The 26,102-nt window shown below is 42.4% G+C and overlaps 1 protein-coding gene and 1 long non-coding RNA gene across 9 annotated transcripts in view; one reads left to right on the plus strand and one right to left on the minus strand.

The window, feature by feature from the left end:
• LOC149469922 (uncharacterized) overlaps positions 1 to 8,526 on the minus strand; it is a 69,290-nt gene extending 60,764 nt beyond the window's left edge. For 2 of the 3 annotated variants that reach the window (XR_016311466.1, XR_016311465.1), the window contains exon 1: positions 334 to 8,525. This is a non-coding gene — a long non-coding RNA (uncharacterized LOC149469922). Of the gene's footprint in view, positions 1 to 333 lie in introns of all 3 variants that reach the window. The other variant, XR_016311467.1, reaches the window with a different exon arrangement.
• A 361-nt stretch (positions 8,527 to 8,887) lies between these two features.
• Positions 8,888 to 26,102, plus strand: part of CUNH1orf159 (chromosome unknown C1orf159 homolog) — a 61,928-nt gene continuing 44,713 nt past the window's right edge. For 2 of the 6 annotated variants that reach the window (XM_089668385.1, XM_089668386.1), the window contains exons 1-3: positions 8,890 to 9,006; positions 13,339 to 13,482; positions 24,877 to 24,949. In XM_089668385.1, the coding sequence (XP_089524511.1) occupies positions 24,878 to 24,949 (72 nt within the window). In that variant the 5' untranslated portion in view covers positions 8,890 to 9,006; positions 13,339 to 13,482; position 24,877. Of the gene's footprint in view, positions 9,007 to 9,074; positions 9,166 to 13,338; positions 13,483 to 24,876; positions 24,950 to 26,102 lie in introns of those variants that run through there. The other 4 variants (XM_089668384.1, XM_089668382.1, XM_089668383.1 and 1 more) reach the window with 4 other exon arrangements.

Consider the following 26,102-nt stretch of genomic DNA (forward strand, 5'->3'; position numbering starts at 1 on the left):
GTATGAAGTAATTTGACTTTCAATTTTTTACTTGACATGTTTAAAACACAGAGGCGATTAAATACGACTAAAAGAAAGCTCTATTTGTGGGGGAAAAAAAAAAGGACATAAATTTCATTTGGGTGCAGCATTGCATGACCAAACAACTGTCAGTTAAAGAAATGCAGCGCCGGATTGCCAAAAATGGCCTGGTCTGGTAGAGGGGTAAAGCCTCCAGTGGGCAAGTGGTAAAAAAAAAATAAAAATTTTTTAATACATATATATCTATATCATAAGGTTTTGGAAGAAACCAGCTCAGTACAGATCAGTCTTGCCCACCCCCAAATTACTCACCTGTCAAGGCTGCTGCAGTAGAAATATTCAGACTGTAAGATTCCTGTAGCAAACCTACTTTGAGATCAGCCTGTTAAAAATGGAAGAATCTCCTATTAATACCTTCAGCATGGACAAACGTCTGTACTGTAAAGTCCGATTAACAATACTGTGCTTAAGATGCAAAGGCAAATGGCAAAACACAAATAAAAACAGAACTTAAAAGGATAAGTTCACCTTTTGAGAAAAAATAATACATGCATATTTTTGCAGAATCAGTGGATCACAATTGAGTGATCAGTAGATCAAGAGTGCAACGTCAGGCTTCCACAGACAAGTCCTACAGCTTTCAGCCCGCACACCTCTACAGACTGTCAGGTTGAAAGCTGCAGAGCTTGTGAATGAACTACAAAAGGCGTTCATCAGGGCCCTTGCACTTCACTGAGAACTACAAGCCATCTGCCACAGGGACAGACGGTAGGGAACAAACTGCCTATCTTTACTCTTCAATGTTCTGGCCATAAGACAAACACAAGTTTATCACATTTGTATTTTAGTGATGACTTTATACACATTTTATTTTTATTTTGTTCTTGCCATAAGACTTTCCTACAAGTGACAGTAACACTGACAATGCTGCGATTCTTTCCTCATCTACAACACAGGATAGGATGAGGCTCACTTGTAAAATCTCACAATGAGGTGTTCCCTACAAAATCACCCCATACAACAAGACATACCTTGGAGAGCCTCAGGCTCTGTTTTCTGTCTCATAATACCCTGATATTTGCAAGAAATTCTCAATATAAAAAACATTGTTATCGCAAAAGCTATGGTCCCTCTAAAGCTGGCCAGTATTACATTGGACAGAGGAATCCATTTCTCTCAGTCTGCAGGCTGAACAAGAGAATCAGTAGATTCCTCCATCAATGCTAAACAGTGCAGGTGGAGGAATCTGCACTGCCAGGTGTTGTATTCAGGTAGGCTTTGCAACTGCAGCTGTTTGCTGACCAAACAGTAACTGCATTCTATCAGATGCAGTCACTGTCCGGTTTTTCAAACTCACTGGTGCTGACAAAGCCACACAGGTCTCAATTTCAGTGGAGTCAGCAGGAGTCGTCTGAACTTCAAGCTGTGTATAGCTAGCTTAAAATGGAGCTAAAAAGGTAGAATGTTCCATTTTGGAATAGAGTGATCACCTGTCAGTTTTTTGCCATCTGTGTCCCATAGCTAAAATAGGAAGTGAGAGGAAATCCAACAGCTAGTGTCCCCATTGGACGATTTCCCCTCTGTAACTGTTCTGGGGACAATACAAAGTTTTGGATTTCCCTTCCCTTTCAGGGAGAAAGGTAAACATGACAAATAGAGGGTGAATCTCCCTAATGGGGGCACAGACAGCATTAAAAAAATTATAAATAAAAACTGACAGGGGATCTAATCCCTCTCCACTCTGTCCAAAACTAAAGAAAATTGCCTTTAGTTATACTTTAAGGTTTAATTCACACTGATGGGGGCCATGAAGCTTGCGTTTACTTGGGCACGGCAGCCCATTCATTTGAATAGGCTGCTGTGCATGCGTTTCTGCACAAACAAGGTGCATGCTCCTTTTTGAAAACACAGGCCACAGGGAAAAAGTTCATGAGGTTTCCCTGTAGTTCTGCCAATCGCAGGATGCGTGGGGGTTTCCATTCAGAATGGATGACAGCCCCGCATGTCTCATAAGGGGAACGCAATTTGGAAGCGGCAAGAGATGCAACACCCTCACCTGCAACCAGCCCTCGTAGTGTGAACCAGGGAGCAGTACATTTCTCACAATGCATTGAGGACATGTACCATCAAGGGCACAAATGTCACACTTTGGAGTACACTGTAGTAAAGGGCTGCAACACAATGAATGTTTGCCATTTTTTGTTGTACTGACTATGTAGCAGATGAGTGGTGCAGCCCAATAAGTATGGGGCCCATTTGTATAGAATGGATAATGCCATGTGTTGGGACTCCGCAATGTCTACTAGATACTGCGCCTGTACTGGATTTTACAAATAATTTGTAAATTCAGTCTGCAGTGTCCCCACTGTTTTCTGCACAACTTTACACAGGACACTGGGATTAAAAACAAGACAGGTCACATGACTGACAGGACAATTGGCCAGGCACTCTTCCTCCACTTTTCTCTATGTTCCCATTCATTGAAATGATTGGAGTGTCACCTGCTTCAGAGTCAAAGCAAATAAAGCTCTAGGCACATTGCTATGCTTTATTAATGTGTCAGGGCTTTTTCCCCCTTTCCTAAAGCATTACTAGATATTCCAAGGTCACTGTTACACAGAAGGACTTGTATCAGCCTGTCTAACAAGGAGTGGCAGTATACACAGTCCACCTGTTATACGGCCCCTCCTGTATTTGTTGATGGTGATCAGATATAAGCAGCCTAAACAGCTAACTGGGATAAGGAAACATTAACTGAATGTTATGATTCAACGTAACTACACCGAGACAACTACCAGATACTCAACGTAACTACACCGAGACAACTACCAGATACTCAACGTAACTACACCGAGACAACTACCAGATATTCAACGTAACTACACCGAGACAACTACCAGATACTCAACGTAACTACACCGAGACAACTACCAGATACTCAACGTAACTACGCCGAGACAACTACCAGATACTCAATGTAACTACGCCGAGACAACTACCAGATATTCAATGTAACTACGCCGAGACAACTACCAGATACTCAATGTAACTACGCCGAGACAACTACCAGATATTCAATGTAACTACACCGAGACAACTACCAGATACTCAATGTAACTACACCGAGACAACTACCAGATACTCAATGTAACTACACCGAGACAACTACCAGATATTCAACGTAACTACACCGAGACAACTACCAGATATTCAACGTAACTACACCGAGACAACTACCAGATACTCAACGTAACTACACCGAGACAACTACCAGATACTCAATGTAACTACACCGAGACAACTACCAGATACTCAATGTAACTACACCGAGACAACTACCAGATACTCAACGTAACTACACCGAGACAACTACCAGATACTCAACGTAACTACACCGAGACAACTACCAGATATTCAACGTAACTACGCCGAGACAACTACCAGATACTCAACGTAACTACGCCGAGACAACTACCAGATATTCAACGTAACTACGCCGAGACAACTACCAGATACTCAATGTAACTACACCGAGACAACTACCAGATATTCAATGTAACTACGCCGAGACAACTACCAGATACTCAATGTAACTACACCGAGACAACTACCAGATATTCAATGTAACTACACCGAGACAACTAGCAGATATTCAATGTAACTACACCGAGACAACTAGCAGATATTCAATGTAACTACACCGAGACAACTACCAGATACATGAATAGCAATCTGAGATAAACTGGAATCATAAATGCATCATTTCCTATACACGGATATTTGCAGTAGACAAGGTTACTTTTCAAAATTGCACTCTTATGAAGTACATTGTCTGCTCACTAGAACAGAACCAACCTATACTTCCATAGGCAAGTTCCAGACTACCAAATACTCTCCTGCCACTGGAACGCCTCAAATCTATCACTGCCGGGTTAAAGAAAAAGAAATCCTGCTTTGTTTTCCAGCACCCAAAGGGCCAGATGCCAGGCATGAGCGCTAACATGGTGGGAACTGTGCAAGTGCCCAGAGCAAGTTTTTGCTGGAGCTCACACAGGAATTTTCAGGGCCTGCAGGGGCAAAGCATTGTGCAGCATACTTTGAAGCAAATGTGTTCAGTTCTAGGCACTGTAAGATTCAGCCAACCCATAGACTGCATGGTATGGGCAGAGTAAGCTATAAACTGTTGTCGGAGGATTGAAAAAAACAAAAAAACTCTAGATTTCTGCAATACATGCACATTTTCCCCGGTTGTCTTGATACAAAAGCGGTTTTAAGAGGCCAACTCTGCCTCTGTTCTACCAGAATCCTGCAGGGCTGTCAGCCTCTCGAGTTGTCCCCATTGGATTACAGACTGCATCTTCCCAACATTATGGAGACGGGGTGAGGTTCTGTAGTCCAGCAGGGGGAAATGGAAAGGGCTGACAACACAAAGGTGTTAAGTGGGGAGCACACTGGATTTCTGACAGATAAGCAGGTATTTTTGCTGAATTTTTAAAGGGTTGAACATGGAATTGTGCAAGCAGTGCGAGAATGTACCAATTGTTTCTTGGTGTTGAAATGCATTTTGCAGACAGCACTGTTCTGTACTCTAGCAGTCTGGAAGCACTTTAAAGCGGAGCTCCACCCAAAAGGGGAAGTTCCGCTTTAAGGACTGCTCCTCCGCTCCCCATTAACGTTCGGCACCTTTGGGGAGCGGGTACCCGAATTTGACAGGTACCCACTCCAACTTCCGGTCCAATCGCCTAGGCATGTACTTTACCTTACAATGCTGGCATGTAGTTCATGGTTTCCACAGCTGCACTAAATCTACTCCCTCATCTGGCCTTTATACACACATCACAAAAATGGGAAAATAAATTCATGCAGTTTGAAACACAAACCTGTTTTTTTTATTTTTAATTCTGGTTTCTCCAAGTCACCAGATGAAAGTGCGAATACAGGATCAGAGGTAAAGTATCTCATTGACCAAAAAAAACCCAAAACAAATAAAAACCTTTAAATTTTGCCATGTTGGATAAAAAATAATTGTGTCGTTAAAAGTGGAAAAAAAAAAAAAAAAATTTTTGCCGTTAGTTCTACTTTAAAATACTAAAGGTTCATCCTAAAAAAAACAAAAAAAACCCAACAACAAAAAAACAAACACAAACATGTCATACTCACCTGCTCTGTGCAGTGGTTTTACACAAAACAACCCCACCCTCCCCTTTTCGGTCCCCTGCTTGGGATGCTCCCCCCTGCTGAATACCCCCAAGGCAAGCTGCTTGATCTAGGAGTCTCTGTGAGTCTATAAGACACACAAAGCTTGGCTTGGATACCCCCTCCCCAGCTGTGATGGACATCAGCTGGAGCTAATGGCCGATTTCGTGTCTAAGCCAATGAGAAGGGAGAGACCCAGGAGAGCTGCTGGAGTCTCACTGATGGGGCTCAAGCAAGTATGGGGGGGGCTGAGGGTGGAGCTGCACACTGAAGGTTTTTTTTACATTCACACATAGAATGCATAAAAGTAAAAAGCCTTCACAACCACTTTAGGTGCAAGGCCTCAGTCACACCAGCAATGACATACATTCATATATATGACATTTATATAAACACAGATGTATGTAATGATTTTCAATGGTACACTTCAAACCAAGCATTTCCTTTGAGAGAAAATATAAATCTGTCGATCTGGGAAAATAAAGTTTGTTTTTTCTTCCCAGATTTCTCCAGCATTTAAATAACACCCCAGGATACCAGTGTGAATGTAGTCCAAATATCCCCCAGACACAGGAATTGAACAAGACTGGAGCAGCAGTGCAAGGCAACCAATCGGCTTCTTGCTCAATTAGGCCTTGTCCACACTATGCGTGCAGAAAAACTGACGCACAGATTTCATTCGCAGGGACATGCGTTTTCATGCACACTTCAATGAGTTTTATATACATTGTAGATTCCGGCACAGAAAGAAATCTGTACATGATACTAGTGGTGTGAACAGGGCACATCGAGAACAGTTGATTTTGTTGTGCCCTTGCAGAATGTGTGCAGAAAAACGGACGTCTCTGCACCATGGTGTGAACGAGCCCTTCAATGGGAACTAAACCCTCCTATCTTTTTTCAGCCAAGGAAGCTGCAATCTTATCCTCTGTTTGATCTTCAACTGCCATGGTGCTGCACATGTGACCAGTTATGACAGCAGACATTTGCTTTGACAGTTTGGTTGAGAGTGCAAACATGTGACAGTTAGCAATCCCAGCATTCCAGGATTGTAACTGTTTTTTGAAACTGTTAAATTGATGGGTTTATTATGGCTTCTGTATGAGGGTTCATTCACACCGTACAAGCAACAAAACTGATGTGCAGAATTCACTTGCAGACACATCAATTTACTGCACTTCAATGAGTTTTAGTCTAGGTCAGGGTGGATAAAAATCAATGATTAAAAAAAAAACTGATTTTTTTTATTTAAATCAAGTTTTTTTTAAATAAAATGCTTTTTGAGGAAAATATATTACCATCCAAAGGTTATTCCATCATGAAATAAAGATTAGTTTTTTAATTATGTAGAATATGTTTATTTTTTTGGTAAATAAATTCCATGAATCCATTCACAATGTCATGCTCTTCCAGAGGATTTTGTAAGATTATTGGGCAGTTTCTCTGCCTACAAGATATTATCACAGATGATTGGTTTACTTTTGCAGTTCTCAAAACTGAATTTGACTCAGCGGAGATCACATGCCTCTTCTTCACAGCAAAAATGTTATAACATGAACAGAGTTAAGAAAAAGACCTTCATCCTAACTTCTACAAACCTATGAATACAGAATCAACCCCTTCAGTGCTAAGTTTCAAGAAGTTCAGCGAATAGAATAGAAACAATATTTTTCTGATTGTTTGGAGTGGAATAGATCTGCACAAGAAGAAAGTGAAACTAAGTGTGAGGAGGAAGGGGCTGACAGTCTAAGTTTCTTAAAATATATATATTTTGTTTAGCCAAATTAGTTAACAAACATGGATGTTTAAGCAAATCACATATGCTGGAATGTTATTGTTTCAGTTGAATAAATCTATTTAAATTGTTATTATTAAGGTAATGATTATTTTTCTCCTTCCTAAGTACAACAGAAAAGTTCTCCAAATATGAATGATTAACCTATTAAACTGGGGATAAAAAAACTAATATGAAAAGTTGTTATTCTAAAAATCTTCATCTACTTGCATATTAAAGTTATACCAGCAAGAATTAGTCTTTATGTAGAAAACTAGGATTTAAATCAAGCCTTACTGACTAGTGAATTAAATCAAATCCACCCTGGTCTAGGTTTACACACATGCGGTGCGGTATATCGCATGCGATTCGCACAGAAACCGCACGCCTGTGCAAATCACATGCAAATTGGACGCAGTGCGATTGGAGCCATACATTTTGTATGGCTCTAATCACACCAAAAAGGTACAGGACCCTTTTTATGGTCCACAGTAGAATCGGATCGCACAGGTATTCTCACGCTGGAAATTCCAAACCACATCAGTGTGAACCTGGACTTATACACGTTGCAGATTCCTGCTCAGAAATCAATGTGCACATGATACTAGTGCTGTGAACAGGGCACATAGACGACAACTGATTTATCAGCGCCATGGTGCAGAAAAACTGACGTTTCTGCACCATGGCGTGACCAAGCCCTAAATGAAAGAAGCTGATTGGTTGCCGTGCAGCACTGCTCCAGATTCTGTCCTCACCAGTTTTGGTAAATTCCCCTCTGTCGTATCAGCACAGAAAAAAAACCCACTGCACACATGAAGGCCAAGCTCATACTTGTGCGGGTCAGGACCGCCCACAAACATCACCAACCAATACACCCAATGCTGCTCCTCTGCAGACACACAGGGCGCCGACAATATATAAAGGCAGCCACATACATTCCCAAAACATCTTTGTTTCGTATGCGCAAAGCCACGCGGTGCTGCAGCATCACACAATTCTACGTGGAGAGATTTCATTTAAAAAAAAAAAAAGGGAGGGGTTCAGGACATTTATAGCCCCACATCTGTGGGTAGGGCGGCCCACTGAAACGGAGGAGCAGGACTACACACAGGCTGCACAAGTTTGAACCTAACTTGGGATCAGCGACGGAGCTCCCTACCCCTCCACATACACGTGCTCGGAAAGGTCAATGATCTGAGTGGATGTGTGAAGTCTATTCTCCAGACTGATCTCCAACAGACAACTAGAACTCCCCAGCAGAGTGTGCGCATGCGCGGGTCTCATGGCGCCCTCAGTAATCCTCAGCCCTCCAGGCTTTCTGACCCAAAATCCCACCGCCCCCCACATTATACCGGCCTGTATGGCCCTCTCCTCCACTGCACCGTACCCTGTGTGAGCCCACCTCTGCCTCCACACCATGCCGCCCCATGTCACCTCATGTCTGCACCATACTTCCATGGAACCCCCCCCAAGGCACCGTACCCTGTGTGAGCCCACCCCAGCCTCCACACCAGGCCGCCCCATGTCACCTCATGTCTGCACCATACTTCCATGGAACCCCCCCCCCAAGGCACCGAACCCTGTGTGAGCCCACCTCTGCCTCCACACCATGCCGCCCCATGTCACCTCATGTCTGCACCATACTTCCATGGAACCCCCCCCAAGGCACCGTACCCTGTGTGAGCCCACCCCAGCCTCCACACCAGGCCGCCCCATGTCACCTCATATCTGCACCATACTTCCCTGGAACCCCCCACGGCCCCATATAACCACATATCCCTCCATTCAACCCGTTAGTGGATTCCACAGACACCCGAAATGCCCCCACATTCTGTTCCGTTCTTCACTCATGGCCGCACAGTGAACGTCGGGCACGTAAGAAGAGCGCGCTGTAACGCAGCCCCGCCCCTAAAGGCGCTCCGGACTACATCTCCCGCCATGCCTCGGGAGGAGCCGGCTCTCCCATCCTCCGCTCGGGAGGGGGGCAGCTTTGTTACCTGCTGCGGGTCGGACAGGTAGGTGGAGGGGGCCGCGGGGCTTTGTGGGAAGCGTAGTTTGGGAGGCTGCTGTGTGACGCCAGGAGGTAATAAGGTCAGGGGGGAGGAGGGGGGCTGGGAGACTACAAGTCCCAGAGAGCAGAGGAGGCTGCAGGGTGAGAGCTGAGCGAGCAGGAGGTAAGGAGAGTTCAGTACAGAGAGCGGCCTCACAGGGGCTCTTATATGGGGGGAGGGTCATACTGGGGCTGATAGTCACCAACGAGAGACGAGAAAGTTCAACTTCTAGGAGGTTCGCCTATCCCTGATACTGAGGGGAGATTATACAGGAGCGGAGCACATTCCCTTCACTTCTGTCCTCACCACACTGCCCTCTCTTCTGGGAACACCATCTGCAGCTGCACTCTGGTGTTCTCAGCCCCGCCCACATTATGCTCTGTGCCCTTAACCACAGCCTACAGGGCACTTATACCCCCTTCCTGCCCAGGACAATTTCCAGCTTTCAGCGCTGTCACACTTTGAATGACAATTGTGCGGTCATGCAATGCTGTACCCATATGAAATTATCATTTTTTGTGACAGAGCTTTATTTTGGTGGTATTTAATCACCTCTGGGTTTTTCATTTTTTTTTAAACCAAAAACCACTGAAAAGTTTTTAAAAAAATGTTTTTAATTAGTTTTTGTTATAAAATTTTGTAAATAAGTAATTTTTCTCCTTCACTGATGTGCGCTAATGAGGCTGCACTGATAGGCTGCACTGATGGACACTGATAGGTGGCACTGATGAGGAGGCACTGGTAGGTGGCACTGATGGGCATTGACAGGTATCACTGATGGGCACTGAAAGGTAGCACTCATATATGGCACTGTTAGGCATCATTGATTGGCAGCACTGATAGGCATTGATAGGTGGCACTGAAAGACAGTTCAGATGGGCACTGATATGTGGCATTGATGTGCACTGGTAGGCACTGATATGTGGCATTGATGTGCACTGGTAGGCACTGATATGTGGCACTGATGGGCACTGGCACGAGGCACTGATTAGCACTGACAGGTGGCACTGCTGGGGCTACACTGATCATCAGGGCACACTGATCATCAGTGCTCTGATGATCAGTGTAGATGTCCCCTCCGCGGAAAGCCGATTGCCGGCTCTCTTCACCCTGTGCCCTAGCGTTGAATCTGCTTTGACTTTTACAGGTCAGTGCAGCTGAACAGATTGTGTGAATGAGCCCTTAAAGTATACATAAAGGTAAGCACACACACACATATATATATATGCACTTTTTTTTTCCAGTTTTGGACAGTGGAGATGGATTAGAACACCTACTAGGTTTTTTGCAGCCGGTGCCCCCTTTAGGCAGACTTACCCTCTCTATTTGTCCTGTCTACCATTATCATTGAAAGTAAAAGAAAACCCCAAATTTTTGGTTGTCCCCAGAAACATAATAGAGGGGAAATTTGCCATTGGGGACACTAGTTCTGGTAACCTGGGGGTCCCCAAGGAATTCTTTAAACCACTTAAAGAGCACCCTATAGCAGATATACTGCTACGGGGATGTCCTCCTCTGCAAAATCACGTATATAAATGTGATTCTGGTTGGCCCTTTCGGCTGTGGTTATTCACAGTAGAAACCAATCTGTGGTTACCGGGCAGTGGATGTCCGTTGGCACCCGCAAATCGTCAGGCAGACACAGAATGGAGCTCTGCCTATGTAAACAAGGCAGAGCTCCATTCCGGCATGGGGGAAGTGATGGATCTTGTGTCCCTGCAGAGCAGGGAATACAGCCCACCCATCACTTCCCTTAGTAAAAGCAGCACACCGTGTACACAACACATAACTAGACACAGTTAACCCTTTGAGTGCCCTAGATTTGTAACCCCTTCCCAACCAGTGTCATTAGTACAGTGTCCATACATCATATTTTTAGCACTGACCACTATTAGTGTCACTAGTTACCACAAAGTGTCAGTGGATAAATACCCGACGCAATATCACAGTCCCGCTATAGGTCACTGATCACTGCATACTAGTATAAAAAAAAAATATTCCAGTATATATCCCACAGTTTGTATAAATTTTGCGCAAACCACTCAATATACGCTTATTGGGATTTTTTTTTAACCAAAAATGTGTAGCAGAATACATATTGGTCTAAATGTATGAATTGATTTTATTTTTTTTATTAGATATGTTTTATAGCAGCAGAAAACAAAAAATATTTTTTTTTAATTTTAAATTGGCGCTCTTGTTTTGTTTATAGCACAAAAAATAAAAAAAACCGCAGTGGTGTTCAAATACTAACAAAAGAAAGCTCTATTTATGAGGAAAAAATGACATAAATGTAATTTATTTACAGCATTGCATGATCGCGCAGTTCTCCGTTAAAGTAACGCAGTGCCTTATCGCAAAAAATGGCCTGGTCATGACGGGGGGTAAATCTTCCAGAGGTCAAGTGGTTGATTTGCAGGGATTTTCATAAAGTCCCTCTTTTGGTTATGGGTCAGGAAGTGAAGGTAAATCTCCCCAATGGGACACAGATGGCAACAAATAAACTGACAGGGGTTATAACCCTTCCTTACTCTGTCCAAAATGAAATAAAGTTTTGCCTATAGTTCTACTTTAATTGCTATCTCCTTTTTATACATAAATAAACCACTCTAGCAGGTTGATTTTCATTTCTGTAATATTAAAAGCACTGAAAGTAAACCTTACACCTTGATCTTGACCACATTTTTCAGGAAGGAAATGCACCTTCTTGCTGTACTTTCACATCACTGGTAGGTCTCTCTCCATCAGTCAGACATTTTAAGTAAAATATCACGTGCTGGTATTTGTTTTTTTAAAGAATGTAATATGGAGTCTGTTATGCATACCCTTGATTTACCTGCAGAGATTATTTTTTAGAAGCAGCTCATATGACAGCGATGACCTTGTATGAGACTATATCAGGTTTTGCTTTTTTTTTTTTTTTCTGGTTTTGAATTACTTAGCAACAATCAGTCTCAGGTAAAGAAAATGTTATTTACTGAGAACTGCATAATTATGCAATGTGCTAAACTTTGAGTCCATGAATTGAGGTCTAGAATGTATAGGTTGTGAATGTGTATAGCTAGAGAAAAAAGGTATTTATATGTTTGTTTGTTTTTTTTATGTTTTATAAGTGATCATGTTCCCTCTAGGCTCATTTATATTGCTGAGAACAGAGAGCTAAGCAAGGAGAAACAGCAACATGCTGAGCTACCCGGGAAAAAGCAGTGCAGGGGATTGTTAGGACAAGTCTTATCATTGGAGGAGAGCAGGCTGAGTTCCCAGCATAGCTAGAGGGCTGACCATGCTGTGCTCTCATGACTAGTGTGGTCAGTTTTTAACAGGACAGCAGAGGACCTGGCAGGAACACCAGGGATTTCACACAAAGGAAGCAATACAAAGAGAACAGGATACTTTTTCATACAAGTACATGGTACAGCAGGCATATATCGGGAATATGAAATGTTGGGGTGACATACTCTAAGCTGGCCATACATGGATCTAAATTCGTCTGGTTCAGCAGGGACCAGTCAAATTTCAGTCCATGTATAGGTAGGCTGATTGTACCCAAGTCGATCTATCGATCAACTTTGGTACAACCAGCCTGTCAGATTTTTCTGCATGTGATTACTGCCAGCGTCTAATGGAGATTTCAATCTAAAAGGCAACACGAACTGGTATTCAGCTCGCACAGAGTTAAATGGAGCAGCTATGGAGCAGCTCTTTCGTTATTTACACCACCTTTACCAAAAAGAAAACAAAAGGTTAGAACCTCCATCAGAATGTTATTGCTGTAGCTGTTCCCATTAGAGGAATTTACACTAATTTCCTGTCCTAGTGTTGGAGTCAGTTGGATGGGATATGGTGAAAACCAATCCATTTTTTCAATAGAGTGGGGAAAGGCGAGAACCTCATGAAATGTCGGCATTTCCTCAGCATGGCCTGGGTCGCAATTTTGAATCATGTGAGAGTCACTAGACGTTCGCTTCAGTCTCTTTCCTGTCCTGTGACCCTGCTGTTTCCCACATTTCTTGTCCTGGAATAATAGGGTTAAACAGTAAGATGACATCTTCCCAGGAGAGCTATAGACCACAATTAACGTTTCAGGAATCTTAATGTTTCCCAACTTCTGCCAAAACTAGAAAAGAAAAGAGCTTGTGTTGGATTTTATATAAATATTAAATTAAACATTGTAATGTTTGTATTGTCAGAACATTGTATACTGTACCATGGTATGGTTGAAGGCCTCCATCTCAAAACCATAGGTCAGATAGTACTGCATTCTACACTTTACATTTGACCAAATTTATTTTACAGGAGCCCCTCTTCTCACACCAGTTGGACTTTTTTTGGGAAGTTTGCAGAACTGAGACCTGTGGACATTCATCTCAGAACCAATCTCATAAGTCATGATATCCCATAATAAGTAAATGTGGGCATTTTATGTTACCTATGGACTGTGTAAGTACATTTCCTGAATATTTTAATCTTTGAATATTTCATCAAAATAAAAGAAGCTTAAAGCGGACTTTCACCCGAACTATGAAAATTGTTCATGCGTTGTTCTCGTATTCGCATGTATAAGTAATACAATTCTGTTGGGTCTGCATGCATGGGATTGGCAGTGTATGTGCATCCAGTGCTCTGGGAGTTGCCTGAAGACTTCTTAGACATGACATTCATATTCCAGGAATCTGTAGGCAGTGGGGTGTACTTGCAACAGCATTCTTACATGGTTAAACAATAAGAAAGTAGGGTCGGAATCTTAAAAGTCTTTACTAAAAAGAAAAAACATTATTTACAATTCTGTCAGAGGAGGGTGTGAATTTGCAAAATTGGGGTTAAAGTGTAAAGTTGTAAAGATGTAAGGTTTTTTGCCTTCCTGCATTCTGTGCCCCGCAATACTCACCTAAGCCCCCTCTCGATCCAGCGTGTGCACTGGAGTCTCAGCTGTCCCGGGACTCGCTCTCCTCATTGGCTGGGACAGCAGCAGGAGCAATCGGCTCTCACTGCTGTCAGTCACAGTCAGTGAGCCAATGAGAAGAGAGGGGGCGAGTGTGTAACTGGATACACAGAGCAACGGCTGGGAGTGCGCATGCTTGGGTGTCCCTATAACAAGCTGCTTGCTGTGGGGGCATCTGATAGGAGGGAGGGGCTAGGAGCGCCGGTGCGGGGTCACCATTTCCAATACAAATCCAAAGGCAAGTTTTTGTTTTGTTTTTGTTTTGTTTTTGTTTTGTTTTTGTTTTGTTTTTGTTTTGTTTTTGTTTTGTTTTTGTTTTGTTTTTGTTTTGTTTTTGTTTTGTTTTTGTTTTGTTTTTGTTTTGTTTTTGTTTTGTTTTTGTTTTGTTTTTGTTTTGTTTTTGTTTTGTTTTTTTTGTTTTTTGTTTTTTCTCTTTAAGGTAGTAAACAGAGGATTGCAGATCTTTTCTTTATGCCCCTGTGGTCAACTGTGCATCTAAACTGAATGGTTTATATCACATATACAGCCTAAAATTAAAGTACTGTTCAGGCTTTTTGGTAACATAATAGTAAACTCTTGGCCTCTGTGCAGAAATAGTTTTTGTCTCCACAGAGAAAAAGCACACTTGTCCATTTTTAACAAATCCTTTGAGGAAACTTCCGTTTGCACAACGGACAAGAGTTATGCTCTGCTAGTCTCTGTGGCTTCTGTTCTATCTGGAGCTACTATTGCCAACCTCTCCTTCTAAAAGACTTATTCACAGGTTGTCACACTGATTTGATGACTTCAAGACATTGAGTCACTGAATGTAACAAGTATAAAGATAGACTTTTGGCTCTGGTCTGGCTTTCCTGATCCGCTTGCTAAATTTGCATGTTGTCTCAAAGCATTGAAGCCAGAGTTGGCCAGGCAAGTGGCATTTTCAGAGGGAGGTCCACAATAGTGGCCTTCCGCAAAAGCTAAGTACATGCCTGGAACATAAAAAAAAAATAGGGATGATCTCTCGAGTGGTGTAATATTACTAAAAATAGGGATGATCTCTCGAGTGGTGTAATATTACTAAAAATAGGGATGATCTCTCGAGTGGTGTAATATTACTAACACTTCACCACTACACACATTATGGATTTTCAGATAGTGGCCCTCAGACATTCCCTCTGTACAGGTTTTACTTTTAATTTAATCTGCCACCCTGCTCAGCTGTGAAATGGCAGAGCCTACCCTGCCCAATAGACAGTTGAACAAGAGTGGGCTTAGTGCCTAGAGAATTCCTGATGTATCACATATGTGTGGGTGCACAGCCCCAAACACAGACAGGGTGAGTTCAGGAACATTATTATTATTATACAGGGCTTGTATAGCGCCGATAGTTTGCTCAGCACTTTACATTATGGAGGGAGACAGTACAGTAACAATACAGTTCAATACAAGAGGGATTAGAGGGCCCTGCTCCTTGGAGCTTACAATCTAGGAGGGAGGGGATAGTGGTACAAGAGGTAATTAGCTGTGGGGGATGGAGTGATTGGAGGAGTAGGGGATTCCAGTAGTTGGTCAGGGTAGGCTTCCCTGAAGAGATGAGTTTTCAGAGTGTGCTTAAAAGTGAGCAGGGTGGGCGATAGCCTGATAGCTTGAGGTAGGGAGTTCCAGAGGATGGGTGAAGCCTGTGTGAAATCCTGGAGATGAGCATGGGAGGAGGAGACAAGGGAGCTAGAGTGTAGGAGGTCTTTCGAGGAGTGGAGAGTACGGTTTGGGTGGTATTTAGAGACAAGGTCGGTGATGTAGTTAGGGGCAGTGTTATGAACGGCTTTGTACGTCAGTGTTAGTGTTTTGAATTTTATCCGTTGGGCAATTGGAAGCCAGTGGAGGGATTGGCAGAGGGGGATGGCAGATATAGAGCAGTTAGTAAGGTGAATGAGTCTGGCAGAAGCATTCATGATGGACTGGAGTGGGGATAGCCTGCGATGAGGTAGGCCAGTGAGGAGGGAGTTATAGTAGTCAAGGCGTGATATAATAAGGGAGTGGATGAGTTGCTTAGTGGTTTCCGAGGAACATGCACCCACTCCCACATAAATGTCAAATTGCAAGTAGCAGCTGTGGGAGCAGGGCCACTACATTCCAGTTGACATGAATGGGACTGCCTGCACGGAAATGCACGGAACACCTGTGCATCCTCACTCAGGTAAACATGACCCTCACACAGACATACACTTTAGTATGCCCCATGTCAATGAGGCCTTAGTAGGAACTTGGCAGCAATTTTGTAAGGTACTGTATGTTATGTTTGTGTGATGTTGACATATATGGAGGGGGCTCTAGTGAAGCACAAAAGCTCTAAATAAACCCCCAGTGTCTTTTTTTTTTGTTTTTTTTTTTTTGTTTTTTTTAGACAGAAATGGACTGAGAGCATAGAGTCTTCATTCCCTTTCTGCGCAGCCTTAGCTACAGATAAATGTGAATGAACAGAAGCATCTGTGCAGAGGCTCACTGTTCTTTCACAAAGTGAAGCATAGTAAACTGTCTATTATGTTGCACTTTAGGTGAATAGCTCTGATGAGCGGCTTAACAGCTGCTGTTCATCAGCCAGAGTCTGCTAAACAGTTTTGCCATTAGTTCATGGTCATTTAAATGACGTTGAGCTTATAGCAGAAGGCGAAATGCCAGGTTCGTACAGTATACAGACCTGGCTAGCTGGAAGCGGTTCTGTAGGTCCATACAGACCTTGCAGTAAAAGAGTTCACCTGGAATTCTGTGATAAACCCAACCAATATTAAAAATGCTCCCTCCCCCCTTCCTAACATCTATTCTGATTAACCTGTGTAAGAAAGATCTTTATACTTGCCTGTTTTTAGGCCTCTCCATTCATGCGGTCCACAAAAGCCTATGGGCGACTTCACTGTTCCAGGCTTTACCAGCCATTGTGTGGGGGATGGGGGTCACGTGACTAGACCAGAGTGGCGTGAAATAGATGGGTATATTACGTTTTTCATAGGGCTCGTTCACACTTGACTGTTTTACCAACGCTTGCCAAACGCCCCTATAGCGTTTGGCAAGCGTTGGTCCGGCGTTTGCGAAGCGTTTTTTAACGCTCCGTAAACGCCGCATGCGTGGTTTAGTGGCGGTTGCTAGGCGTTTGCCGAGCGTTACAAACGCCTAGAATGAAGTTTGAATGGTGTTACCGCTCCGCAAACGCCCCACAACCGCACCGCAAATGCCGGCCGGGCGTTTGCGGAGCGGCACCATAGACAAGAATAGGAGGCTTCAACTCCTCCTGACTCGTCCAGAGGCGTCCGTTTTGCCGCGACGCTACCGCTCCCGTTAGAACAGCACCATGTGCTGCAATGTGCAGAATTGCCAGAGGCGTTTGGGAAGCGGTAAAAATGCTTCCCAAACGCCTCTCTGCCACCTGCACACAACGCTAGTGTGAACGTAGCCTTACACAGGTTAGCCAGAATAGGAGTTTGGAGAGGGAGGGAACATTTATTAAATGAATTGGGTTTATCACGGAGTTCCACTTTAAATGCAAAAATGTGACTGAGAAATATAGGACAGATAGGGCTGCAAACGTTCAAGTTCATGCTCTAAGTTTCAATTTCTGGTATGTTGTTTTTTTTCTGGAGTTCCTATTCTCTACATAATTTTGTTAAGCATTTAAGCTACTTTAAATATTAATTGTGCTAAAACACTTCTACTTTTTATTGACTTTTTTGTTCAGAAGTGTTTTTTTTTTTTTCCTCCATTAGCATGAGAACTTTTGCTGAAAACTAATCTCTGTGAGCAGTCATCCTGTCTCAATGTACAGCACGGCTCTAAAAGTCTTTCCAGTATCTAATATCAAATAGAGAGATTATCCACGCTGTATCTATATCTGTGACAAGCAGAGGTTTTGTCTATGCATGATTGTTATGCGTGCCCTTTTCATCTGCTGCTGCAGTGACTGTGCAGGCCGTGTGGGCTGGGAATTGGTTTCCCTCGACCCATCTCCCTGTCACTCGCAGATGGCATGCCACGGTGATTTAGGCTCTTATTATCAGCTGTTCCACACTGTAACCGTTCCTCTGAGCTACATTGATTTTTCTTTTAATGGCAGATCCTTGCATGTGAAACTCATCCACAGGCTTACTGATAAGGTTCTTGGTTACATAGCAACTAGGCAGAAAAAAAAATTTAATTTGTCTGCAAGGGCAAAGATTGGTCTTCAAAATAGGAGTGCGCTAAAAAAGGAAAGTCCGCTAAAATGTATCAATGGTGTGTTGTGACTTGGTTGTAAAATACAGCCTAAATTCAAGCTTCCCTACCAAAACAGAATTTTTAAATGGTTACATTGCTTTTAAAGATTAAGGTCACCTTTTGGGAAAAAGATTAATGCACATAATTTTGCAGGAAAAAAAGTGCATTTTTTTTTTCCACCATAGCTGCCTGAAAAGCATTGCAGCCGTGATCAATGGATCAGGGGTGCAATGTCAGGCTCCTGCAGAAAAGGTCTACAGCTTTCAGTCCGTACCTCTGTACACGCTGTCAGTTTGACAGGTGCAGGGCATGTGAATGAACTACAGTGCTCATCAAAGACCTAACAGTACATTCAAACTACAAGCCATCATCTGCAGTAGCAGACAGGACTTGTAGATCTCTCATTTACAGATTCCTGTGAATGAATGGGGTGGCTGTGCTGGCCCATTCACATGTCTGCATTGTGGCAATGTTAAAATGCATGCCCTAACATGTGTTGCCACAGTACATGGCAATGCATCTGCTCTATGTGCACTGCATAGAGGTGCCATTTAATGTGAACGGTGCTGCCAATGTTTTGTACAGTGGAGCACAATGTGTTGCACCACAACGCATATGAATCAATATACAGTTGTGCTCAAACGTTTACATACCCTGGCAGAAATTGTGAAATTTTGTCATTGATATTGAAAAAATGGCTGATCATGACAAAAAATGCTTTTTATTGAAGGATGATGATCATATGAAGCCATTTATTATCAAATAGTTGTTTGGCTCCTTTTTAAATCATAATAACAGAAATCACCCAAATGACCATGATCAAAAGTTTCCATCCCCTGGAATGTTTGGCCTTGGTACAGACACACAAGGTGACACACACGGGTTAAAATGCCAATTAGAGGTTAATGTCCCACATCTGTTTCTTTTTAAATTGCGTTTAGTGTCAGTGTATAAATAGTCAATGAGTTTATTAGCTCTTACATGGAAGCACTGACTAGGCTAGATACTGAGCCATGGGGATCAGAAAAGAACTGTCAAAACTGTGTAACAAGGTAATGGAGCTTTATAAAGATGGAAAAGGACATAAAAAGATGTCCAAAGCCTTGAATATGCCAATCAGTACTGTTAAATCACCTATTAGAAGTGGAAGGTTCAGGGATCTCTTGATACCAAGCCAAGGTCGGGTAGACCAAGAGAGATTGCAGCTGGAGTGTGGTACAAATGCTGCTGGTTTTTTAAAACTGAATGAACAGTTGATGGTTAACACTCTTGCGGTATTACAATGTAATGCTGGGCAGTAAAGCTGACCCACCCCCTAGCCCAGGGGTCTGCAACCTTTAAGACATAAAGAGCCACTTGGACCCGTTTCCGAGAGGGAAAAAAAGACTGAGAGCCGCAAAACCATTGCAACATTTAAAACAAATCCGACACTGCATATATTGCAAAAAACGCTCTGGTCATGAAGGGGTTTAAGGGCCCAGTAAGCAAAGGGTTAATCAGGGCCACAGTGTATCGTCATAATCACAATCATAGCCTTAGGTCAGTGGTGGGCAACCTTTTTTTTTCGACTGAGCCAAATCTCGCCAAAACCACGATTGAAATTTATTTTGAGAGAAACATTTTTAAAACTGAAAATACATCCCCCATATAGTAATTCATCCCCCATAGTAATTCATCCCCCATATAGTAATTCACCCCCCATATAGTAATTCACCCCCCATATAGTAATTCATCCCCCATATAGTAATTCATCCCCCCTATAGTAATTCATCCCCCCTATAGTAATTCATTCCCCATATTGTGTGAATTCACTTACCTTTGCTCCGCGCGTTCCTCTCGCTGGGTTCCCGCGCCGTTCTGGTCTTCAGGGCGGACTGTGAGAGGAGAGGAGTTCGTCACGCTGCCCCGCCTACATCCGGGCTGCCCCGCCTACATCCTGACAGCCAGTGTTTGCCAGCGGGCGCCCGGCACACAGAAGATCTGCATTAAAAGAGCCGCGGCTTGCCGACCCTATTGCCTGTCACCTGGTGGGCAGTGTGCTCCGGAGCCGCAGGAAAGGTGAAAAAGAGCCGCATGCGGCTCCGGAGCCGCGGGTTGCCGACACCCGCCCTAGCCTATGATTGGATTGTGGAGAAACACCAACAGATGAAGTTGACTCTCTGCTCCCTACGCATGTCAGCATGTCTCTTGTTGGCTCCCTTTTTCTCCCTGAGTGCTGCTTTACAGGGAATTACAAAAAGGCCCAAATCAAGTCAAATTCACATGTTTATGTACTTGTTGCGAACATACAGAAGTTCATTATTATTTTTTAATATCTGCCCTTGCTGACCTTCTGGAAATGCTAGTGATTTGGCTATATTTGGTTTTAATATTCTATGTCTTCAGCGGGGGGGAAACGTCTGCAACAGGTGAAGCCCGAAAAACGAATATGCGTTCTCAATGGCTGCAAGAATGCAGACAGAGAGAAAGAAATGATTGCTTTTACATCCTATATGGGTGTAAAAGCAATCACTGTAAAAAAAATAAATAAATAAATCTTCATCACCCCCCACAAGTAGTACAGTGTCACCATGGTGACACTGTACTGCTAGGGTGACAGTATGTAAAAAAAAAAACATAAATAATATAAAAAATAAAATAAAAATGTTTAAAAATTATAATTTTTGGTTATAAACTAATTTGGCTTATTATTTTTTTTTTTTTTTTTACTAAAACGATAACTGAATACATTCCGGCCAAGATTTATGATGAAAGATTATTTATTTGGAAAATTTTATAAGAAAACACTTTTTTCAAAATTTTTGGACTTTTTCATTTACATAGCAAAAAAAATAAAAATCCCAGCGGTGAATAAATACCACCAAAATAAAGCTTTATCTGTCTCAAAAAAATGGTAAAAAAGTCATATGGGTACAGTGTTGCATGACCGTGCAATTGTCATTCAAAATGTGATAGCGCTGAAAGCTGAAAATTGCCCTGGACAGGAAGGGGGGTAAAAGTGTCCGGACAGGAAGTGGTTAAGGTTGAAGTCCAGTCAAATCCTAACTACTTAAATCTGCTCCCACCCCAGTCTAAGCTTATTCTAACTACCCTCTAAAGGAGAGGTGTCTATACTTACCTTTGCTATGGGCGCTCCAGTCACATAATCGGTGATCATGGATGCCCCATAGTACGTCATGATGTCACCTCTCACTGAAGCCGGCTGCTGGAGAGATTGTGACCGGACTGGAGTGCCCTCAAAATAGGCAAGCATAGACATCTTTCCTTTTACAGGGTAGTTAGAATAGGCATAGAATTGGGGTGGGATCAGGTTTACATAGTTAGAATTTGACCAGACTTCTACTTTAATGACTGCACAATGCATACCTAGTCAGCTTGCACTAACTGCTTTGCTCGTTAGAAGCTAGTATAAAAAAAAAAAAACTTCTGACATCAGAGGAAGCTGGAAAAGAGCAGGATCATAAAGTGAGCAGTGGAGGACTGTAAAGTTCCCCAATTAAAACTTAAGGGCTTGCCAGCCATTTATGTAGTTCCTATTTACCCTTTCATCTCATTTTGCTAATTTTGCAGTTTCCAAAAGCAATTGAATAGATCAAAGTGCAAAATTGTTTGGGAGCATTATTTTCATTTCAGATGGTAAAATACATCGATGGTAAAAGAAAATAGATATTGACTTGCATATGTATAGTTTAAGTGAACCTTTTGACAACAAAAATATTTAAGCTGCCTTTGCTAACTTGCTTTTAAAGTGATGTCTGAAAAAGACTAAACTTCTGTTCTGTATGGTTGGTATTGATTTGATTTTTTTGGGTAGCAAACCTGTGTTGACAGGCTCAGGGCTTGTGGTATTGGCATTACTTTCACATCCGTTTGAGACACTTTGGAGACTATTCAGAATTCATTAACAGACGATTTTGACTTGCCTTTGCATTTTCATTGATTTATATGGTAGTGCAAAACCTGCTTGAAGCATGCAAAATCTTTTTGAAACAGGCATTACCAGAGTCTTGGATAGCCATAAAAGTCCAAAGGGTAAGACTTGTATTCTACCTGTTGTTTAACTTTAATATCAGGGCACATTGCCAAAGGGTATTGCTTCAAATTCTTGCAAGTGAAAGAAAAAAAATTCTGCCCATGGAGACCAATCAGATACTTCACCTTTGTCCAACCTTCACAATAAGTGTGTGTGTGTGTGTGTGTGTGTGTGTGTGTATATATATATTACAGTGCTGTGTAAAAGGTTTAGGCAGGTGTGCGGAAATGCTGTAAAGTAAGAATGGTTTCAAAAATATATATTTATTTTTATCAAAATGCAAAGTGTGCTAACAAGAAAAATCTAAATCAAATCAATATTTGGTGTGACTACCCTTTGGCTTCAAAGCAGCATCAAGTCTTACACTTGCACAAAGTGAGGGATTTTGTAGAATTGAAATCAGGTTTATGATTAATCAATTATACCAGGTAGGTGCTATTGATCATTAATTTCATATGTATGTTGAAGCAAACAGCTGTGTAGGAGGCTTAAAAATGGGCGAGGAACAGCCAAACTCGGTTACTAAGGTTAGGTTGTGGAAGACAATTTTATATCAAAGGACATAAACCATGGCAAGACTGAGCACAGAGTTGGTTATATTGAGACACAAGTTAGTTAATTTGCATCAGCAAGGTCTTAGGCAAATATTTCAAAGCAGACTGGGGTTTCATGATGCTCTTTTGAAGAAGCACAAAGAAACGGGCAAGGTTCAGCACTATAGACACAGTGGCCAGCCATGGAAACTTAATGCAGTAAATGAAAAACAAATCATGCTTACTTCCCTTTGCCATCAGAAGATGTCCTGCAGGGCCATCATCACAGAACTGGCGGAAATCAGTGGGACCCAGGTACACCCATCTAATGTCCAGAGAATTCTGGCCAGAAATGATCTTCATGGAAGAATTGTTGCCAAAAACCATACCTTCAACGTGGAAACGTGGTTAAGAGACTCTACTATGCACAAAAACATAGGAACTGGGGTGCAGAAAAATGGCAGCAGGTGCTCTTGGCGAAGTTTAAAATTTGAAACCGTTTGGGGCTGCATTTCTCTAGTTTGGAATTGATGTACACTGCTCACAAAAATTAAAGGAACACTTTGAAAACACATCAGATCTCAATGGGGAAAAAATATCACACTTGATATCTATACTGATATGGACTGGGAAATGTGTTAGGAACATAAGGATGCCCCATCGTTTGATGGAAATGAAAATTATCAAACTACAGAGGACTGAATTCAAAGACACCCAGAAAATCAAAGTGAAAAAAATTATGCAATCAAGCTCTATGGTGCCAGACAGTGAGCACAGGGCCCACTAGAGGACATTCAAACCAGTGGCCTGCTGGAGGTCATTTTGTAGGGCTCTAGCAGTGCTCATCCTGTTCCTCTTTACACAAAGGTGCAGATACCGGTCCTGCTGGTGGGTTAAGGACCTTCTGCGGTCCTGTCCCACTCTCCTAGGGTAACTGCCTGTCTTCTGGAATCTCCTCCATGCTCTTGAGACTGTGCTGGGAGACACAGAAAACCTTCTGGCAATGGCACGTATTTATGTGCCATCCTGGAGTAGTTGGACTACCTATGCAACTTCCTGTAGGGTCCAGGTATTGCCTCATGCTACCAGTAGTTACACTAAACCTATCCAAGTGCAAAACTAGTCAAGAACAGAAAAGAGGAGTAGGGGACAAAATATCAGTGGCCTCCAACTGTAAAACCATTTCTGTTTTCGGAGTCGTCTCATTGTTGCCTATCTAGTGCACCTGTTATTTTATGAACACCAAAGCAACTGAAACTGATTAACAACCCCCTCTGCTACTTAACTGACCAAATCAATATCCCAGGAGTTTAATTGACTTGATGCTGTACTCTAATTAGAAAGTGTTCCTTTAAATTTTTTTGAGCAGTGTATTTGGCCAAGATCAATGGTGCCCTCAATGTTGAGACATACAAGCTGATACTTATCCATTATGCCATACTATCATAGAGGAGTGTGATTGGCCCCAAATTCTGAAGTAAGATATTGACCCCAATCATACAACAAATGTCATCCAGGACTCTCTTCAGTGTAATGAAGAACAAGGAGTTTTGGAAGTGATGGTTTGTCGCCCACAGAGCCCTGATCTCCACCTCAAGTCTGTCTGGGATTACATGAAGAGACAGAAGGATTTGAGGCATCCTACATCCACAGAAGATCTGTGAGTAGCTCTCCAAAATGTTTGGCACAACCTACCTGCTGAGTTCCTTGAAAAACCATGCTCAAATGTACCTAGAAGAATTCGGGCTGTTTTGAAGGCAAAGGGGTGGTCACACCAAATACTGTTTTTTGATTTGGATTTTTCTTGTGTTCATTGATGACAATACATTTTTAACACTTCTATTTCGGAGAGCATTGCTAATTTACAGCATTTGTTTCACCCCTGCTTAAAACATTTGGACATTACTGTGTATTTTTTTTTTTTTTTTATTATATTTTGCTCAGTCTAAGATGCCTCATTTTATGCAGAGTGAGAATAAGACAACAAAAGGGCATTTGAGGCTGTGAGTGTCCCTCGTGCCTGTGTGTTCTCTTAACCGGTTTTATTTCTGCTGCCTGGATACCAAAACATGCGTCTGACACTGACATTTTTTTGTTAGAATGGCTGTACCCTGCATCATTCTCCTGGGCAGATTAATTGTGGAATCCGTAGGTGAATCGGTGAACTCTTTGGTATGTATAAAAATTTTTACTAGATTTCTTCCTTGCTTTGTCCTTCTCATTGGGCTTTCCATTCACACCCAGGATACATGCAGGAAACTAAATTATATGTGAAAGCTGGTGGAGAACAGGCAAATATATGCAGTCAAAAAAGAGAACAAAAGCGCCTCTAAGTGCAGTATGTAGAACATTTATTGAGGAGCTTTTGCTTGAGAAGGGAGCGTGCTTCCGCCTTCTTTCGGCCTCGCGCATGCTCTGAAATGCGTCGCATTGCATGCTGGACTTCCCCACGTCATCACACTGATGCAGACGTCGCGGTCCAGGGTGTACTCCGGGCGCCATCTACCGATACTCACACATGCCGGTTAGCTCCTTGAGAATATCCAGAGTCTCTCCCCCAGCGCTGACTACGGCTATCACATCAAGGACGCAGTCAGGTCCTCCATCTTTATAACTTATACCAAAGCCTTCTTTTTTTCCTCCATCATGTGAGTGTTTCTTACTGTGTTCCTCAATAAATGTTCTACATACCGCACTTTGAGGCGCTTTTTTTTTTCTCTTTTTTTTTTTTTTTTTATATCTTTACACAGAGCCTGCTACAGCTACAAGAGTTTGACCTAGTGCTATATGGACTCATTTGTGTTTATTTTATATGTCATTGGACCTTATTGCCATCTGTCGTGTGTGTTTGTGTGTGTTTTTTTTTGTTTTTTTTAATGAGCCAATGCACACAGCTTCATTCACATCTTTAAAATCAAATAGAAATCTGCTATCATGGCCCTGTGTATGGTGTTTTTTTTTTTTTTTTTTTTTTAAGGAGCCTGGAAAGCATTGCACCAGCAATCAGCTGATCGTTGGTTCAATGCAGGACTCCTGAAGACAAGAGTCAGTGTAATCTGTCTGCCCATACATCGAACACCATATGGGCAGGCAGTTTCACACTGACAGGGAGAATTAATGAACTACCAGAGCACTCAACAGCGCCATGGTAGTTAATTGAGAACTACAAGCCAACATCTGCAAAGTATGTCAGTATTTGTAGTTCTGTACTTGTCGATTCATTCACAGAACTCTGTGACTTGATGATGCAGCTGTATAGTTGGATCCCCGCATAGCTGCACTCTTGTCAAAAATTGACAGCTGATATGGGAACTTCTCTTGGGTT

Source organism: Staurois parvus, unplaced genomic scaffold (assembly GCF_062004578.1).
Source record: "Staurois parvus isolate SC_StPar_1 unplaced genomic scaffold, SC_StPar_1.0 ptg000057l, whole genome shotgun sequence".
NCBI lineage: Eukaryota > Metazoa > Chordata > Amphibia > Anura > Ranidae > Staurois > Staurois parvus.